The sequence below is a fragment of the Crinia signifera genome, chromosome 7 (genome assembly GCF_055691185.1).
Source record: "Crinia signifera chromosome 7, ASM5569118v1, whole genome shotgun sequence".
Taxonomy (NCBI): domain Eukaryota; kingdom Metazoa; phylum Chordata; class Amphibia; order Anura; family Myobatrachidae; genus Crinia; species Crinia signifera.
The window spans coordinates 74,677,950-74,698,967 of NC_139223.1; the positions used below are offsets into that span (position 1 = coordinate 74,677,950).

General features: G+C 47.8%; 1 protein-coding gene across 2 annotated transcripts in view; it reads right to left on the bottom strand.

Annotated features, from left to right (window-relative positions):
- NAGA (alpha-N-acetylgalactosaminidase) overlaps positions 1-21,018 on the bottom strand; it is a 72,327-nt gene that overhangs the window by 12,810 nt on the left and 38,499 nt on the right. For both annotated transcript variants that reach the window (XM_083153336.1, XM_083153337.1), the window contains exons 2-5: positions 17,623-17,797; positions 12,152-12,326; positions 10,859-11,036; positions 857-951 (exon numbers count right to left, since the gene is read on the bottom strand). In XM_083153336.1, coding sequence (XP_083009462.1) covers positions 857-951; positions 10,859-11,036; positions 12,152-12,326; positions 17,623-17,797 — 623 coding nt within the window. The remainder of the gene's footprint in view (positions 1-856; positions 952-10,858; positions 11,037-12,151; positions 12,327-17,622; positions 17,798-21,018) is intronic.

Here is a 21,018-nt window from a genome sequence, read left to right on the forward strand (position 1 = left end):
CGACCTTTTCATACCCCCACTATCCACATCGGCGTGGAGTCGATTTTACATAGTGTGGCAAGCGCAGCGAGCCACTGAGCCCGAAGCGTGGTGAGTGGACGCGTAATACCTGTGAAGTAATGCGCGTCCGCTCGCCACGCTTTGGGCTCGGTGGCTCGCTGCGCTTGCCACACTATATAAAATCAGCTCCACGCCGACGTGGATAGTGGAGGTATGAAAAGGTCGGAGGACGCATACTGCCGCCCCTCGCCACGCTTCGGGTTGGCGTTGATGGTGGGGTGGCGTTAACAATGAGGGGGCATACAAACAATGGGGGGGCATTTTGGGGGGCCTGGGGGCCATTTAACATTGATTCCTATGGAAAAATCGGGCCAATCGCATCGCATGCGATTTGGTTGCATACGATGCGATGCAATTTTTCCGACCCGATGAAAAATACACAAGTACCGAAGTATTTTCCTGCAATGCCATGCCCATTGCAACAAGACCACACAACCTGCAGTAAGGCCATTTGTTTAGTGTTCACACTGGGAGCCAAATTGTCTAGAAACAGCCTTAGCCATCTGCAATCCCCTCGCACACCTGACTGACTGGAAGCCGCCGAGTTGTGAAAGAGTAACACACACTTGCACAGACTGGAGAAATCATTCCATGGTGAGTTGCTTATGGATTTGCAGCTTGCCGGAGATCTGTGATATTTCCGCAAGTCCTTTGCAGACTTGTACAGGGCGGGTTCCACTATGTCTAGATGGCGACTATTTAATTGCATGGCTCTGCAAATTCGCACAGCAGCAATAAGGTCTGAATGAGGCCCATAATTAGTAAAAATACAAAGGCAGTGTAGTGTAAGACCTACCTGAGGAGGAAGACCACCGACATACGCAGGCCAGCTACAGGAGTATAATATCGGCCTCCCAGTTGCATTCAAAGCTGCACTCATTTTAGGATATCCTGGAACGAAGCAATAAACACATATTCTAATAACCAGCTGTAAAAGATTGCATCTTCCAATATGTCCTCAGGGATTGCTATGCACTGACTCATTATACAAGGGGCCCATGGCATAGAAAAAGGGATTTTTGTAAGAACTTACCGTTCGAATCCCTTTCTCTGATATGGTCCTGGTGACACAGCTCAACACTGGGATGTAGGAGGGTCCGAAGGAGCCAGGCACCTATCCTAAAGTTTTCAAAGGGTAGGCTCCTCCCCTACTGCATCCCGGACTCTTCAGTTCAATCTTTCAAAGCCACTGGAATACATTAACTCAGTACAAACGCCTGCACATATTATATGCACATTTTTTAACAATAACTGTTTCTTTAACCAATTTAACATGAACATCATGAACACTGGCATACTTACTGAGCGTAAGGGAGGGATCGCTGTGTCACCAGGACCATATCAGAGAAAGGGATTCGAACGGTAAGTTCTTACAAAAATCCCTTTTTCTCTTTCAATGGTCCTGGTGACACAGCTCAACACTCGGACGTTCCAGAGCCGGTCCTTTGGGTGGGTACGCTCAGGTCGGCAGCTCTCAGCACTGCTCGCCCGAATGATGCGTCCTCCGACGCGAACTCATGGAATCTATAGAATTTGGCAAATGTATGAACAGATGACCAAGTGGCAGCCCTGCAAACCTGCTCAGCTGTTGCCCCATGTCGAACCGCCCAAGAGGTGGCAACCGACCTGGTGGTATGCGCATTAATCCTGGCCGGAACAGGCCTTCCAACTTTAGTGTATGCAAACGCTATAACAGAACGCAACCACCTAGCAATGGTCTGCTTAGATGCAGGCCAACCAATTTTGTGTATGTCATACAGCACTAACAAGGTATCAGTCTTTCTGACACTCTTAACTCTGTCCACATAAATGCGTAAGGCACGCACAACATCCAAATTCCTCAATTTGTCCCTTTTTCTAGAACCATCTGGGGGTTGAAACACAGGCAGAATTATCTCCTGATTTAGATGGAAAGCAGAGACTACTTTAGGCAAAAACTGAGGTACCGTCCGAAGAACTGCCCTATCATCGTGAAATATCAGGAAAGGAGACTTGCATGACAATGCTCCCAATTCTGACACCCTTTTTGCCGATGCCACTGCCAACAAGAATACCAGCTTCCATGTGAGAAACTTAAGGTCCGCCGACCTTAATGGTTCAAAGGGTGCCTTTTGAAGGCATTCCAAAACCAGTGATAAGTCCCAAGGCGCTACTGGTTGTTTGTATGGAGGTTTCAACCGAGACACCCCCTGTAGAAAAGTCTGAATTTCCGGTAATATAGTAATCCTTTTCTGGAAGTAGATGGACAAGGCCGATATCTGCACCTTTAAGGATTGAAGGCTTAACCCAGAGGAGAAACCATCCTGTAAAAATTCCATCATCTTTGTCAGCTTAAAACGTGATGTATGTGACTTCCGTCTCTCACACCATCGAATGTAGGTCTTCCAGACCCTATAATAATTTGCCGAAGATACTGACTTCCTGGCTTTTATCATGGTGTGAACCACTGCCTCTGAGAATCCTTTATTTCTTAGAATGGCGGTCTCAACAGCCAGGCCGTCAAAATTAATCGAGCTGCATCCAGATGATTGAACGGTCCTTGACTTAGAAGGTCTGGTCTCAGAGGTAGACGCCACGAGTCCACAGACAATCTCTGAAGTCTCGAGTACCAGGACCTCCTTGGCCAATCTGGGGCCACTAAGATCACCGGGATCACCTGGTCCTGTATATTTTTCAAGAGTCTCGCCAGCATTGGGACTGGCGGAAAAACATAAAGGAGATTCCCCTCCCAGGGGATAGTCATGGCATCCACTGCTTCTGCCAGTGGATCCCTCGTTCTGGCATAAAACCTGGGCACCTGATGGTTGAACCTGGATGCCATCAGGTCCACATCCGGAGTTCCCCACTTTAAGGTAATCTGATGAAATACTTGAGGATTTAGACTCCATTCCCCTTCCTTCAGCTCCTCCCTGCTCAGGAAGTCGGCCTCTATATTCTCCACTCCTGGTATGAATATAGCTGATACTGCTGGAACATTCTGTTCCGCCCACAGGAGGATTCTGGACACCTCCCACATGGCGTAATTTGCTGCGTGTACCTCCCCGATGATTCAGATACGCCACAGCTGTGGCATTGTCGGTCTGAATCCTTAAAGGGAGGCTCTGTAACCTGTCTCCCGCCAGAGAAATCACTTTCCAGACAGCTCTCAGCTCCAAGATGTTGATCGGTAGAGCAGACTCCTCTGGAGTCCACAAGCCCTGCAGCCGCAGGTCCAAGACTACTGCCCCCCAGCCCCTCAGGCTGGCGTCGGTAGTTACTACCAGCCAGTTCCAAGCCTGCAGTGACAGACCCCACTGAAGGGAATCCACGTCTGTCCACCATTTCAGAGAGGCTCGAGTATCCGAAGACAGCACTATCTGCTCTGACTTCATGGTCTGTGTGTTTCCTGACCAAACCATCAAGATGTTCCACTGGAACACCCGAGAGTGGAACCTGGCAAACTGCAGCGTCTCGAACGCCGCCACCATTTTCCCCAGCAGCTTGAGGCACCTCCACACTGATGTGCTCCGAGAGCTGAGAATCTCCTGGACTAAGGCGACCAGATCCCTGGCCTTTGCCTCTGGTAGAAATACCCGATGTAGATGGGTATCCAGAATGACTCCCAAGAATTGGAGTCTCTGTGACGGCACCAACTGAGACTTTTGTAAGTTTAAAAGCCAGCCATGAGCCTGCAAAAAACTGATGGCTTCTGCCAAGTGACTCTGCAACCTGTCTGCTGACTCTGCTTTGAACAGCAGGTCGTCCAAATAAGGTATCACTGTGATTCCCCTGAGCTGAAGCACAGCCGCCATTACAGACATTATTTTTGTGAATACCCTTGGCGCAGTAGCAAGACCAAAGGGCAACGCCTGGAACTGTAAATGCAGGTCTCCTATCGCAAACCTCAACAGGGCCTGATGTTCTGGGTGTATAGGGACATGCAGATATGCGTCCTGGACATCCATGGATGCCAAAAATTCTCCCTGGTCCAGGCTTAGCAGCACTGACCGTAGAGACTCCATTTTGAAATGGTCTACCCATAAATGGACATTTAGAGACTTCAAATTTAGTATTGGTCTGAAAGACCCGTCTGGTTTGGGCACCAGAAACAGAGTGGAATAAAAGCCTTTCTTCCACTCTGCCCTGGGAACCGGAATTACCACCCCCTTCACTAACAGGGAGTGAGCTGCTCTTAGAAGAGCTGTACGGAGCCGAGCTTCCTTTGGTAAAGACGTGGGAATAAATCTTCTCGGAGGAAGACCTTTGAAGGGAATTTTGTAACCCTGAGCTATAATGTCTAACACCCAGGCATCCTGGTCTAGAGAAGCCCATGCGTCCTTGAAATGTGATAGACGCCCCCCCACCTTTACCACTGCCGGGCAAATCCCCTGACAGTCATGCGGAGGGTTTGTCCTCTCCTTTGGTGACAGGCTTCTTGTGAAAGGAGCCAAACTTCGACTTCGGGGCCTTACCCCTGGAAGACTGAAACTTTCCCCTAAATGACTGTCCTCGAAAGGACGCACCACCTTTAGGGGAGGGCCGAAAGGACGGCCTAAAGGCAGAGAATCTGGATGTCTGCTTTGCTGTGGGGGCAGGCAGGAATGTACTCTTGCCGCCCGTGGCCTGTTTAATGATCTCTTCTAATTCAGATCCAAATAATAACTTTCCTTTGAAAGCTAATGTTTCTAAGGCCTTCTTAGACTCATTGTCTGCTTCCCAGGCCTTAAGCCAGAGTACTCTCCTGGCATTAATAGATACTGTGGAAACTCTGGTCGCCATTTTGAGCGCTTCCTCCTCCGCTTCCAACACATACTCTGCGGCTGCCTTAAGCTTCTCCGCCAGCAGCAATACACCAGGATCAGCATGTAAAATGGTGCATAAATCACTAGCCCACTCAATCATGGCCTTAGAGACCCAGGCTGAAGCAATAAGAGGACGTAGGGTGAATCCCACCCCTTCAAATATGGCTTTGAGGTTACCCTCCAGCTTTTTGTCCACAGGATCCTTAAAGGCTGGCCCCCTTGTACTGGTAATACAATAGCCTTAGACAGTCGTGCCACAGAGGCATCCACAACTGGCACTTTTTCACAGAGCTCCGCATGAGACTCTGGCATGGGGTACAGACTTAGGAATCTTTTAGGCATCTGAAGCCTTTTATCAGGGGTTTTCCAAGCCCCTTCCAACAAGTCCTGTAAACCTTCATCAGAAGGAAAAGTAACAGCCTCCTTACGCTGTCGTTTAAACACACCTTTAGCAGGAGTTTTATCCTCCACTGAAAGTTTTAAAGCCTGTTTTACAGCCGTAATAAGATCCTCCACTCCTGCAGCTGAGGAATCTTCCAAATCATCACCCTGTTCCCAGGGGATATCAGCATACGCTCCCTCCTCTTCATCTACCAATACAGGTGCCGAGTAAGACCTCTTAGGGGTCCCTACAGCATCAACATCAATCTTGTCTAGCAAGTCACTAAACCTGTTGATCCCCTTTGCAGTATCCTGCATCACCTGTATGAAGGCAGGATCTGCCTGGGTAAGAGGCAAGGAGCCAGAGGACTGCTGAGATGATGACATAGGTCTCTGAGATTCTACCAAGGCATCACCCTGTCTGTCCAGCAATTGCACTAAAGCTTTAACCGACCTGCCCAGGGCACTAGCCCACGCGGGTTCAATCTGCTCTGCCCTCTGGGGTTCACTCCCTATGGGTCTCACAGCAGCGCAAGCAATACACAAGCCCTCCTTGGCCATCTGCTCAGGTATAAATTTTTGTGTACACACATTACAAGCGCTCAGTGTAATAAGGGCTCCCTCCCACAAAACCACAGCTTGTTGCTGAGACATGATGTAAAGTAACCCACACAGTGCATACAATGTACAACAGCGTCTATACAGAGTCAATGCACGCAGTCACTTATCTGTCTGTCGGTTTCTGATGCGGGGAAACGATGCCCAGGAAATGCAAACACTCTGCCAGGATCTGTAAGCCAGCTCAGCTCCGCTACAAGCGTTCTGAAAGGCGCAAAAAACAAAGTGAGGGAAGAGACCAAGTCCCTGCTGCTGCGGGGTCCGTGACTTTTGGCGCCAACTGTGAGGTTATCATACTCACTGTAAATCTGTAATTACTATATTTTATTAGGTGTAGTAATTAATGTACTATTTTAGTCCGTCGGTACCCTCTTATTCTCCATAGATGTTTCTATCCCCCAAATCTGTGTGTATTTCCAGATCAGATCGCTCTTGCCCTAATATGGTCTGCCAGGAAATACCCAGGAAATAATTCACCAAAAGGTTATGTCCCATTACCATACTTTTGTTCCTGCTATCACAGGAGGGTGTTAGCTGAGGGACAATCTTCACAGGGGGTGATCCAATTCCCCTGCTACCAACAGGAAATGTTCACAGGGGGTAATCAGGACATAATGTAATCCGACTATGATTGTGTCTCTACCTTCAGCTCCTTTGTGTCAATACCAGACTTAGTGGAACCCGGCACCACAGGGGGTGATCAGCCCATAACGTAATCTTGTGTTGTATTGTATCTTGCTCTGCATATCCCTGGCCACTTCCAGACTTACTGGAACCGACCCAGCAGGGGTTGAGAGCAGCAGTTGGACAACTGTGGATTGAAGGTGGGATATACCTTATGCTTGAATCCACCAATCAGGAACTTGGGCAACCCCACAGATGATGCGATCACCGTGGGAATTTGAGAAGTTTTTAAAATGACTTGCAGACTAGCCAGGAGGAGAGAATTTGATGGACTGTCCTGGACTAAGAGGTTATGCTCTGTCTGGGTATCGTGTGGACTTATCTGCTATCACTGCTGTGTGGAGGAGTGATAGTTTTGTGCTTTGGAACTGCTGCTACAAGGACTGCCATTGGACTGCTACCCGATAACATTTATATGCTACATTTGCCTCTTGTTCCTGTCTTTATCTACATGTGTGTGCTGTGATAAAAATAAACCATATTTTGGTTTCATCTGCTCGGTGTCTGAGTGATTGAGGAACTCGTACCCTCACATTTGGCGGCAGCGACAGTGGGATCATTCAGACACCAACCATCGAGCACAGAAAGCACAGAGGATCAGACCATATGTAAGGAAACGGAAAATGCAATAAGGTGATGTTCAGCAAGTGAGCAGGTGTCATTCCTGTGGAAAGGGAAAATGTTTCCAAGGAAAGAAAATCGATGCCTCAAGACCCCTGCAGCAGAGGAGCTCAGGGACGGAGGTTCTTCAGTGTATCGGCAGGCTGGGAAGCCGAATCTGTTATTTATTGTCAGAAAGATGCATTATATCTGGGAGTACTGGCAAGAAGCTCAGCAGATGGTCAGCGGGTGGAGAGTATCCAGCATACAGGACAAGTTGTGTTACCTGGGGGATGCATTCCTGCACTGTAAAGGTGAGGCCACCTCGTGGAATCTGCTGGGAGAGCCAGAGTTTGTAGAATTTACAGAGGAAGTGATTGCTACAGTTACCCAGATGCTACAAAGAGGACAATATTCTGAGGCTGAAGGACAAGTCCAGAATAAATTGATGCCCCAGATAGAACCAGAGGAAAGGTCTAGAAGGGGGCTACTGCAATCTGGGCAGACAACCGAGGGGTCTGCCACAGAATTAATTGTTACCGAAAGAGAAGGGTCGTTGTCAGGGGGGCCCCTAACTGCCCTTGAAGAAATGAGTATGGAGGAGCTGATAGCAGAATGTCAGCTGCGAGGTATACCAGTTCAATCCTGCACACGCAGGGAAATCCTTCAGCAGATCCTTCACGATCAGGGAGATCCTACAAATGCCTTTGCTGATTATCGGGCATGTATCCTCCATTTCGGGGCACAGTTGAATGTGTGGGAACAATTGCAGTGTCTGGAGGAGTGCTTCGAGGTGGCAGAGGAAGAGGCGATTGATCGCGGGCTCCTGGATACCCCAGCATGGCAAGATCAGTGTCGCAGGGGGCGTGATGAAAGGCACCGTTTGCAACTGCTTCTCCCCCATCCTAGGGAGGAAGCTGCTCAGTGTTCTCTGCAGGGGGAGGTTATCCCCAACGTGAAGGAAGTGAGGCCTCTGAGCCAGGCACCCCGGGAGGAGCTGCACTACTGCTTCCCTTTTGCTGAGGTGGGAGATGCAGAATTATTAACCTGCTGCCAGGGGATCTATGAGGACTGCGTCCAGGAGGAGATCACCGTGGTTAGAGGAGTATCCGACAACATCCAGGCCACCAGCACACCAGTCGCAGATGATGTCGTGTTTCGGGCTGCCCAGCATACTCAGCTGGGGAAGGAGGCTATCGCGGAGAAGGAGGTGTGCGCAGAAGTAGCTGCAGGTGAGCATCTGGCTTTTAAGGGGACAGAGCTGACACAGCCTGTCCTGCAGCCACCAGCGGAATTGTTTGTGATGGAGGGTCCCTCCTCAGCCCTGGACATTGAGACCAAATGCTGGACTGAAATTTGCCATGCCCCTAGTTTGGGTTTGGGGGAGGAAGGACAGGACGGGGTGGTGGAAGTGCCAGGGCCAGAGCCCCTATATTGGCCTGCTGTTTGGCCCCTGTTCCTTGGGCAAGAGGGGGAGGTGGAAAGTGGTCCCTGCCCCATTGTGCCCGAGGCAAAAGTATTAGTAGGTTACAATGTTGCAGAGGGGGGGTACCCAGAATCCGAAGAAGAGGAATCGCTACATCCCTTGTTAGTTCCAATGTATGACTTAGACTGTAATCATGCCCTTGCTGGTTCTGCAAACCAGCCGCCTTTTACAAGATGGGTTTGGTATGATGTCACCCTGTGGGACTCAGGTGGTAAATCCAAACCCCAGATTCTCTGCTCTGCATCCCGCTATTCCAGGTTGTTATTGGTTCCAGAACAGCTTGGTACCGGGACTACAATAGTAGGGGAAGGAATGTGAGGTTATCATACTCACTGTAAATCTGTAATTACTATATTTTATTAGGTGTAGTAATTAATGTACTATTTTAGTCCGTCGGTACCCTCTTATTCTCCATAGATGTTTCTATCCCCCAAATCTGTGTGTATTTCCAGATCAGATCGCTCTTGCCCTAATATGGTCTGCCAGGAAATACCCAGGAAATAATTCACCAAAAGGTTATGTCCCATTACCATACTTTTGTTCCTGCTATCACAGGAGGGTGTTAGCTGAGGGACAATCTTCACAGGGGGTGATCCAATTCCCCTGCTACCAACAGGAAATGTTCACAGGGGGTAATCAGGACATAATGTAATCCGACTATGATTGTGTCTCTACCTTCAGCTCCTTTGTGTCAATACCAGACTTAGTGGAACCCGGCACCACAGGGGGTGATCAGCCCATAACGTAATCTTGTGTTGTATTGTATCTTGCTCTGCATATCCCTGGCCACTTCCAGACTTACTGGAACCGACCCAGCAGGGGTTGAGAGCAGCAGTTGGACAACTGTGGATTGAAGGTGGGATATACCTTATGCTTGAATCCACCAATCAGGAACTTGGGCAACCCCACAGATGATGCGATCACCGTGGGAATTTGAGAAGTTTTTAAAATGACTTGCAGACTAGCCAGGAGGAGAGAATTTGATGGACTGTCCTGGACTAAGAGGTTATGCTCTGTCTAGGTATTGTGTGGACTTATATGCTATCACTGCGGTGTGGGATAAGTGATAGTTTGCCCTGTGGAACTGATCTGGGACTGTGACTATACAAGGACTGTCTGTTTGGGCCTGCTACCTGAATATCTTTCTACTCTGCAATTTACCTTGATGCTACGAGGACTTTGCTACCCGGATGTTTGTATGCTACCATTTGAATCTTTTTCCTGTCTTCATCTACTTTTGTGTGCTGTGATAAAAATAAACCATATTTTGGTTTCATCTGCTCGGTGTCTGAGTGATTGAAGAACTCGTATCCTCACACCAACCACCCCCAGTCAGCCGCTCCCTTAGTAGGATTTCCTAGTTCCAGTATCTCCCCCTCGGCTGGGGACCACTTGGAACATGCCTGTAACAACACTGCTGTCCTCTCATAACAGGAGCTCAGTGTGTAAGCTCCGCAGAAAATGGCCGCCGCCATCACGGAGCGCCTGTCCCCCATGATCCCCACCTAAACGTGAAGCCGGTTTCAGGACGCTCCGGAGCCCAGGCAGCTTCTTAAAAGAAGCTGTAAGCGCTGCACAGGGAGGCCAGACAGCGTCTCCCTTGTGCACAGTGAGCTGACAGGACGCACTTCTGTCAGCTCCTGCTGCGCTAGCAGTGTGAGGATTCACTAGTAAGAATCCTCACACTGTGCCTACCTAGCTAGAGTGAAAATTAATAAAATAATAAAAATCCCCTAACTACTCAATTCTTCAGCTGCTCCCGCAGCCCTTTAGAATAGCACCCACTCCAGTGGGCACCTAACACGAACTGAAGAGTCCGGGATGCAGTAGGGGAGGAGCCTACCCTCTGAAAACTTTAGGATAGGTGCCTGGCTCCTTCGGACCCTCCTACATCCCAGTGTTGAGCTGTGTCACCAGGACCATTGAAAGAGAAACATAATTGCATTATTAATACGTTTCTTCTAATACAATATTATGTTTACGCTTTCCAATGTGGGAGGGCCAGCAGCCAAACCGCATTCCAGATGTATAAATGAGAACGCACAAATTCATCTGCAACAATCACTGGGAAGCCAACTTACTGTATAAAAGCCCTAATGCTTGATGGCATGTTAGAAATTAATAATATTCTGCCATGGATGTTATGTTATCACTATGCAATAATAAATTGTTCATGTAATATCCTATATCAGCTAGCTGTATGGCTGGCAATACATCATAGCAATAAATGGCAAAACAGGAACCAGACCTAAAGCTTTATCTGTGGCGTTAGAGTAGCATCCATCAAATTTTAACATGTCCACTTCCCATGATGCAAATGTCTCAGCATCAATCTTTATAGTGTCCAGAGTGGTGCCAGGATAGCCTCCACATGTGTAGTTACCCAAGTCCCCATATATTCCCAGCTTCAGGCCTCTGGCATGGAGCTGCAAGAGAAAAATCGTGGTTTCCATCGAGTTCACTACTACAGTTTTCAGCATATATCCAGTGAATAATCATGTCATATTACATACAGGGGCCCATTTATTACAGGATCCCATATACAAGGCGATCGGTCAGGATCTGCCGCCCAGGATTGCATTGGAATATGCAATCATTTTGACTGAATGTATGTACCTGCAGTAGCAGGGACAGGGGCTCCAAAAGGAGCCTGTCCTTGTGATCTGCCAGCAGAGCGGCATAGGCTACCGCCATCTCAGAATGACGGTAGCCCCAGGACCCGATGCAATGCTGCCCGATATTGATACATCGGGTAGCATCACAGCAGGTATTGGAGATCCCTGCCTTGGTCCCTCCTAGATACATTCGGGGGGTATTTAATATTTGCGGCTAATCATTTTCAGAAATGATAAATGGGCCCGATAATCATTTCCATACTGTATATAGGTTTACTGCTCTCTTGAAGAAGCAAGTGTATCAGAAACTGAAGCAGGGAAAGGGAGTAGCCATACACTTAAGAGGAAACAATGTCACGGTCTCCAGCATGCAGCCTATGATGGCTACAGTAGTATGTTGCAAAGTACTGTAGGTAGGGTTCAGAAAGAAACCTGTTTAATCCTAGCAGAAGTTCCCCATCCTTCCCTTCACGCAGCCAGCTCCTCATGCTGACCCACAGTTACTGAGAGCGGATCATCTGTGCTGAGGACTTGCAGGCTCCTTCTCCCCTTTTCACACACTAAGGGCACGCTACTACTGTTTTCAGAAAAGGCTGTGAAGTAGATTAATTAAGCTCGGTGAAGTGATAAAGTGTCTGGTTTTTATCACCGGCCAATCAGCTCCTACCTGTCATTTTTCAAACCAAGCCTGTAACGTCACAGTTAAGAGCTGATTCGCCGGTGATAAAAAACAGACACTTTATCACTTCACCAAGCCTAATAAATATGCCCCTGAGTCACCAAACAGATCTTATGAGGAAGGGGGGACAGAAGGGAGAATGAAGGTCTAGGACCACCATCTAGTGTGGGGGTGTTTTCAATGTCGTGCAATAAAATTACGGGAAAATGGGTCTGCTGTTCTGCAATTATGTAATTTAAATACTCACATAGTCAGCAAGTGCTTTAATACCACTGGGAAACCTGTCTGGATCAGGCTGGAGTCGGCCATTGGCATCTCTGTGCTTGAGAGACCAGCAGTCATCAATGCTGATATAAACATAGCCAAGTTCCCGCCAGCCGCTGTCAGCCATTTTATCTGCTATACTCTTGATCAAATGTTCACTAGAAAATAGGTAAAAATTAAATTCAAACTAAACTATAGCAACATCGAAAGTAAATATCTTGAAGCAGCAAGCATAGTTACATATATTAAAAAAATGTTGTAGCTGTATGCAATTGGTAACAGTGTTATTCCTTTTACAGTAGGATTTCATTTATTCTATATATTTTGGCCCAAAGATCGTCCTCTAGGACGGGATGTACTAAAGGGAAAATGTGGTAAAACGAGGGTTTTACCGCATTTTCCTATTTACCATCACCCGTCCGCACCGTCTCCGCCTGCCAGGGTATCGCCCTATAGAAGCCTATGGGCTTCTATCGCCGCCCGCCATCCGCACGCCCTCCCCTCTCGTCCTCCTTTGATCTCCACCCCCCCAGCAGGTGTCACAGCCGGGAGGACATCCGGCTGCAGGGGGAGGAGACGCAGGGGGACACTGGCAGCCGCCGGGATGTGACGGAGACCCCCGCACACCACATCACAGGTATTGCGGGGGTCTCCGTCACCGCAACCCGATGATAGTACATATGCAGCAGCATCGCGGCAGCTGTCAGGCGAAGGGCGGCGATGTATATTAATACATCCCGCCCTTAGTATTTTGTTTTTCAATCAGTGTTTTTGCAACCAAGACTAACGACTCCTCACCTCTATTAGGTGAAGTACAGGGGTGAGATTTAATAGGATGAGAGAATCAGAAAGTGAGAGATTTGGGAAGAAATCTCCAGTTTTTTTAAAGCGGCAATCATTTACACTGCAAAAACAGTTTGATTTTGCAGTGTAAATGATTGCCGCTTTAAAAAAACTGGAGATTTCTTCCCAAATCTCTCACTTTCTGAATCACTCATCCTATTAAATCTCACCCCAGGTCTAGTCTCCCGTATCCGGAGATCTCTTATCCGAAATCTTCCAAAAACCGTGTTTTTTTTTTAATATTTCTGATCCCCCGCCCGTTTTTTAATACTCACCAAGTCCCCTGATGTCCACGGCAGCATTCAGGATCTTCTTCAGCGGTCCCAGGAGTGCACTGCGCGAGTACGCCGGTGACATCACCGGTGCACCTGCAAACTCGCGCAATGCACCCCTGGGACCGCTGAAGAAGGTCCTGAAGGCCGCCGGGGGACCATCTCTTATCCAAAATTTATAAATAAGGAATACTCAACCTGTACCGCCAGTGACCACTAGAGACAACTCAACAGACCAAATGACTGTTGCTAGTTACTAGTGAAACCTACTTTTGCAGGGACACTGATCTGTTTCAAACTTACTGGATATGGAGAGAGGGAGTGGAGAAGACAGATTGGAGGTAGGAGCAGATAGGGACTGGGCGTAAGGTGGAGAGTTTGTAGGCTAAAAACTGTCACAGTTCAAAGTGATAGTACATGGCAGAACCCGTCACTTTGATGTACTTTTAACTAGTATCCCATATAAATAGTTACTACATATAAAAATGATGGGTTTAATGCCTGAGGGGTAAATTTACTAATATGGGGGTTTATTTAAGATGGGATGTTGCTATGAGCAACCAATCAGATTCTGGGTCAAATGCACTAAGCTTCAAAAGTGATAAAATAGAGAGTAACAAACAACCAACCAATCAGCTCCTACCTGCAATGTCACAGATTGTTTGAAAAATGTCAGGCAGGAGCTGATTGGCTGGTTGTTTATCACTCTCCAGTTTATCACTTTTGAAGCTTAGGGGTATATTCAATGCTGATGGCGAGCTGTGACAGCGAGCAGCGCTGCCTGTTCGCTGTCACAGCTTGCAGGATCAGTCTTCAACTGACCCCCCCTGCATACGCCGAGTCCCCCTTCGCTCCATTTTTTTGTGGCCGCTGAAACCGCAAGACTCACAGCTAAATGCAGCAGGCTCCCTGTATTAGCTGCAAACCTCACTGTTTGGGGGAATGTCAGAGGACAGCGAGGATTCCCCGTAACATTGAATAGGGTGAGCGGCCGGCGTGGGGGTTAAACAGTGAGGATCGCTTGTTTTCTGTGATCCCTGTTGTTTAACCCCCTCGCCGACCGCGTTAAATACGGGCCTTAGTGTATCTGGCCCTCAATCTATCATCTTCTAGAATGTGCTAAATAGATTATTAGAAGTTGCTATGGGCAACAGCCTATCCTCAATAGAACTCCCATCTTAGTAAATAAACCCCTTAGTATTTACGTGCCCCATTTATCATATAATATTTACGGCTAATTATCCGCAAATATTACATATCTCCCAAATGTATCACGGAGGAACCGTAAGCAGGGATCTCTGATCCCTGCTTCCGCATCGGCAGCCGCATCCCCCATAGAAATCTATGAGAATGCAATGCTGCCTGATGTATCAAAATTGGGCAGCATCGCATTGGGTCCTGGGACTACAACCAGTCAGAGATGGCGGTAGCCCATTGTAGCCTATGAGCTTCAAACCACACTGCTGGCAGGGCAGAGCGGTCAGCCGGGTGTGAGTACTAACTGCGCATTCTCAAACCTCGGCACCTGGCGAAGCAGAACGCAGGGACGGGTTCCTTTTGGAGCCCCTGCATTTGCAGGGACATACTTTCGTATATTGCAATGCGATCCTGGGCATTAGTAGATGAAATGGGCCCCTCAGTCACAAACTGCTTTACATATACAGGCCTCTTCCTTGCTGGCGAATCGCCAGAACGTCAGCGCTGGCGATCCGCCAGTGGCCTGCCTCACCATCTGACTGAGACGCGCGTGCGTCTCACTCTCCGTCGGCAGGGCGACGGGAACCCTGTCCGTCTCCGCCTCAGGGAGACGGACAGGGTTAGGGGGGTGCGGGCAGGAGGCGGGGACCCCGGGTTACCGCCGACAAGCTGGCGGTGACCCGGGGGAGCGGATGGAAGCGCCGTCGGAATGGGACGCGTGTCTCTCGTGCGCGCGCATCCCCTTCTTGTTATGCAGATGGCGGGGGATGGCGGCTGGCGTCTGTACATACATTACGATACCTGTACACTGGTGTGCGGGGGTCTCCGTCATCTCCCTGCCGCCACGCTCTCCCCTCACGCCGGGGACAGCTATGCATGCTGTCCCCGGCGCCTCCTCCTCCCCCCTGCAGCCGGAAGGATGTCCGGCTGCTTCACTAGGGGGAGGCAGGGCTTACCTTCCGGGGTCCAGGAGGACCCTTCAGGAAGGTAAGCCAGAGGGGGGGGGGGGTCGGCGAGGCGGCGGGTTTGCGTCGGCGGGCGGCGAAAAGAAGCCCATAGGCTTCTATAGGGTTTCGCCACCCCAAAGGTGGCAATACCCTTCAGTGCAGTATCATTTTTGATACATTGGAAAATGCGGTAAAACCGGGGTTTTACCGCATTCTCCATTTGATACATCTCGCCCAATGTGGTATACAAAAACATGAAATAGGTGTACAGCATGCTGCACAGTATGATACGCTGCTCCTGAATCAAACAGCATTACACACAAAGACTCAAGAGCTCAGAGAGGTCTGCCATGGCTGCTGCAATGCTGTGAACAGTCCCATCACTTTTGTTTCCTTTGTGACATCATGTTTTTTGTGCCTGAAAAAAAAGTATATTTTTAATGACCGCCATAGGTTTTGCAGGGCTGACCCAGGTCCAGTGTGTAAACGACCAACCCGGGTACAACCAGGGTTGAAGTGCAGTGCGAAAGGGGTAAAAAAGTGTGTGACCCGGGTCACAGTAAGGATGGACCCGTTTTCAAAATACCGGTTTGGACCCAGCCTTGCGGTCTGAGAGCGGTAATAGTGTCTGACTAGGTCGTCTATTGGTTGCTGCCTATTGTGTTATTGTATCTAGCAAAATAAAGCATGAAAAATGTGCTCATATTGCCATTGAAAGTTTTAGTAAATGTGAGGGGTCATCTTCGATGGGATACGGTCGCTAGGTCAACATACATTAGGTCGACCATGAAATGGTCGACATGGCTGAGGTCGACAGGGTCGGAAGGTCAACACAAGCACTGGTCAACAATGGGAAGGTCGACAGTCAAAAGGTCAACATGAGTTTTTCATGTTTTTTTTTTAACCGACTTGTGCCAGCAGGCGATATTTCACACCCTACCATCCACTATGGAGGGAGAATATAATAGTCTGCCGATTGCAGTGAGAGGACGCGGTACCCTCATATGGTGTCCATGATGGAATTCAGGACAAAAACGTGAAAAACTCAAGTTGACCTTTCCATTGTTGACATAATGCTTGTGTCAACCTTAGCCATGTAGACCTATTTCATGTTTCGACCTAAGCCCTGTGGACCTTTAGTGGTCGACCTAATGTATGTCGGTCCTTCATAGTGTCGACATTATGACCTATATCCATATCGACAAGTTACTATTCTATCATAGGCTCAGTATATTCATCTCATAAAATAACACATTTTCTACATTGTATATTATGCTATTATGGAACATGTTTGTGATTTAATTGTTTATCCTGGCTGTATTTATGTGTAATATTACATTTAATGACTGTATAAATCGAGGTTCACAGCTTCATTTTGTACTAGAAATGGCAGCACCGGGGGCCAAATGTAATAACCTCCGAGTTTGACGGCCGTGCGTGATGCCAGCCGAACTCACATTTTTATTTTAAAGAGGAAATCACGGTACTTGTGTAGTTTCACGGGGCCAGTATGGCGCCGTGCGTCTGAGTCCCCTTGCGGGACCCTTGCCGTGCGTCTGAGTCCCCTTGCGGGGCGCGCTTTGCACTCCCACGCTGCGGGCTCGGTGGCTCGCTACGCTATTTAAAATCAACTCCATGCCAACATGGATAGTGGAGGTATGAACTATCCATGTTGGCATGGAGTTAAGTTACTTTTTTGAACATAGTTTGTGGTGAACGTAGAACCCGGAAGTAGCACGGCGCCATGCTGGCGCCGTCAAACTACACAATTACCGAAATCACTTATGAGGCATGGTTTTGCCGTGTAAATGATTGTCTCTTTTAAAAAAATCATCCATATTCGGCCGGCATCCCGCACAGCTGCCAGACTCGGAGGTTATTACATTTGGCCCCAAGACTGGCACAGACCTGTGTACGGTGCGGAGTAACCACCAGCTCAGTGCCAAAAACATAACTCATAGTAGGAACAATAGGTTGTTATTATTACAATGTGTTGTTATTGGGAGTCAATGGAAAATGTCAGGAAACTTCTATATTTCAATTTAGTCCTGAATCAGGCAGTGATTAGGGAATAATTCAAAATGTGTTGGATTCTTTTTCAGGCTATTTATTGAATGGCTGCAAAATAAATAATTAACAAAGCATCGTTATGAGTTAGTCTAATGATATAAATGCAATTTACAAATCGGACTTACCTTATGCAATTCTCTGGGTCAGTTTTGCAGTCAATGTTACATCTGTAACGCTCCCATGTCATCCAGCCCATTGGCGGAGTCCTCACTAAACCATTGTCCAAACACGAGCAGAGAGCAGATAGGGCAAGGAGCATGCCCAGTACAAAATGCATGTTATCCAGCCAGACCCCAAACCCTGATAAGGAAAAATATACATACTGACACACAAGTGATTATGATCATACAGCCATTTATATTAAATACCTGCGAGATGTCATTTATTCCTAAACTTGCATCAAGTAAAAGCCACAACCATACATTTGGGTGTGCAATATTCCTTTCCATAGGATCAGTGGTTCCCAAACTTTGTGCCATGGCACCCTGGGGTGCCTTTGGGTCCATGACCAATTCAAGTTTTTTATATCCATTATAATAGTCAAATTGTGGAAAATGAGAAACCTTTAGCTAAGGGTGCAGCTAAAAAAATTCTGATGCTTTGGGGTGCCGTGATTCAAAAACGTTGGGAACCCCTGGTTTAAATGTTGCACATGACTTTATATGCACTAATGTAAAGGTTCCCATACAGGGTGCGAGGGTGTCGTGTGAAGCGCGCTCCTGCGGGCATCACATCGCACAGTACATAAAGTCTGTGCAGCCTGTGCTTTTTGAACTAGCTTTGGATCGTAACGCATGTAAATCGCTTGCAATGCAATCTAGTTCAAAACGCATGGAAATATTGTACCGTGTATGGGCACTTTAAGATTGATATTGGGGAAGGAACCCAGTACCTGCAGGACTAAATGTACTACAAAATGCAGCGCATCAAACATTAATGTCCACTCTGGGTGAGCAGGTTCACATGGGATATTTAGTTATTATTAACAGCAGATCTAATGGCCCTAGTGACCACAAGGCAGACAGCTTCCTCTTTCTATCTGAATGTTATGTCTGCCAAAATGAAATTATATTTTAAATTTCCAAAAATTGCAATATTTTACCCCTTTGTTTTAAAGCCAAGTAGAAGGCTATTCTTTGACACTGGAATGTCTCAGTTACATAGGGCCTTATTCTAGTTCACTCTTAGAGGCAAATTCCTTCTTTGCTGGACAAAACCATGTGCACTGCAGGCAGGGCAGATGTAACATGTGCAGAGAGATTTAGCTTTGGGTGAATTATTTTGTTTCTGTGCAGGGAAAATACTGACTGCTTTATTTTTACACTGCAATATAGATCTCACTTGGAAGAAAAAACCCCACCCAAATCTAATTGTCTCTGCACATGTTACATCTGCCCCACCTGCAGTGCACATGGTTTTGTCCAGCTAAGAATGAATTTGTCTCTAAGAGTGAACTAGAATAAGGCCCATAAACCTTAAGCCATATCAACAAACTGTTCCAATATAAGCGACTTGTGGCTTTTTCTTTAAATTACTTTCCAATGAATGATACAGGCCTGATGTTTAAATGCTTCTTTACCCTCCGTCACCCTCCCCACCTGCCAATATTAGTGCGCAAGAGCTTGCTTCCTTCTTCAAGAAAAAGATTGCTAAAATCCAAGATGAAATGGCATGCTCTTCTTCAGCCGGTAACCTGCTCACTTCCTTTCCTGAGCCCATTGCCACTTTCTCCTCATTTGACCCCACAAGTGAGGATGAAGTATCCACACTCTTCTCATCCTCTTACTCCACTAACTCTTCTCTTGATCCTATACCCTTACAAGTCAGTAAAGCTCTGTGACCTGTGCTTATCCCAAGCTTAACTAAAACCTGTAACCTCTCTCTCTCTACTGCAGGCATGTCCAAACTATGGCCCTCCAGCTGTTGTGAAACTACAACTCCCATCATGCCTTGTCACAGTTTTGCTATTAGGGAATTCTAAAACTATGGCAAGACATACTGGGATGTGTAGTTTCACAACAGCAGGAGGGCCATAGTTTGGACATGCCTGCTCTACTGGTATCTTTCCTTCTCTGTTCAAGCATGCACTTATTACTCTCATTCTAAAAAAAAAAAAAAAAACACAATTCTGATCCAAACTGTCTCTCTAACTACCGTCCTATCTCTCAGCTCCTATGCCTCTCCAAGCTACTTGAGAGACTTGCCTACACTCGCCTCACATACTTTCTTAACTCCTACAACTTATTGGACCCACTTCATTCAGGCTTTCACTCTCAACACTCCACTGAGACGGCACTGACTAAAGTAGTAAATGATCTGGCCACTGCTAAATCTAAAGGCCATTTCTCACTTTTTATTCTTCTAGATCAGCGGTTCCCAACCTGTGGTACGCGTACCCCTGGGGGTACGTGTCCACACGCTGGGGGGGTACGCCGCGGCCCGGCCTGTAATGGCGGCCGCGGCAGCCAGACAGGTCGCTGGAGGGGAGGAGAGTGCATTGCGCATCTCTCCTACCCCTCAGTGTGCTTCCCTGTGACTGGTTGCCCGTCCGCCAATCAATCAGAGCTTGCGGGCCGGCAGCCAATCAGGAGCCGGCCCACAAACTTTGATTGACGGGCAGCCCAGTCACACTGAAGGGAAGGAGAGATACGCAGTGTGCTGTACTCTCCTTCCCTGAGAGAAGCACTGCAGCGTGGCAGCTACATGGCAGGGGGACACTGGACTGTCCTCTCCCCAGCAGCAGCGTCAATGGTGAGTGTGCTGCTGCTGGGAAATACTATGGGGGCATTGCTGGCACTGTGGGGCATTGTTGGCACTGTGGGGCATTGCTGGCACTGTGGGGCATTGCTGGCACTGTGGGGCATACTTGTTGCTGGCACTGTGGGGCATACTTGTTGCTGGCACTGTGGGGCATTGCTGGCACTGTGGGGCATTGCTGGCACTGTGGGGCATACTTGTTGCTGGCACTATGGGGGTATACTTGTTGCTGGCACTGTAGGGGCATTGTTGGCACTGTGGGCACATACCCAGTACCATGGGGTCATACCTGGCACCGTGGTGGCATTCCCGTTTCTGGCACTGTGCGGGCATACCTGGCACCATTGGAGCATATGTGTATCTGGCACTTTTGGGGGCATATGTGTATCTGGCACTATTGGAAGGCTAACGTGATCCGTTGGAATGTCTGTTGCTTCAGTAATAGAGATTTGACAAGGTTCTGTTATTTTATATGCTGTCCGCAGAATGGGCTGAGCTTATATTGTGGTCAAGTGGTTGCACTTTTTTTTCTCTCGTCATTGCCAGTATGACTTGCCCCTGTTAAGCCACACCCCTTTTTAGGCCACGCCCCCTGAAAATTTCAGGAGGGTGTACTCATAAATGAATAGCCTAATCAAGGGGTACGGGAGACAAAAAAGGTTGGGAACCACTGTTCTAGATCACTCAGCTGCCTTTGACACTATCTACCACTCTCTTCTCATACAAACACTACAATCCCTAGGTCTTCAGAACACAGCCCTTTC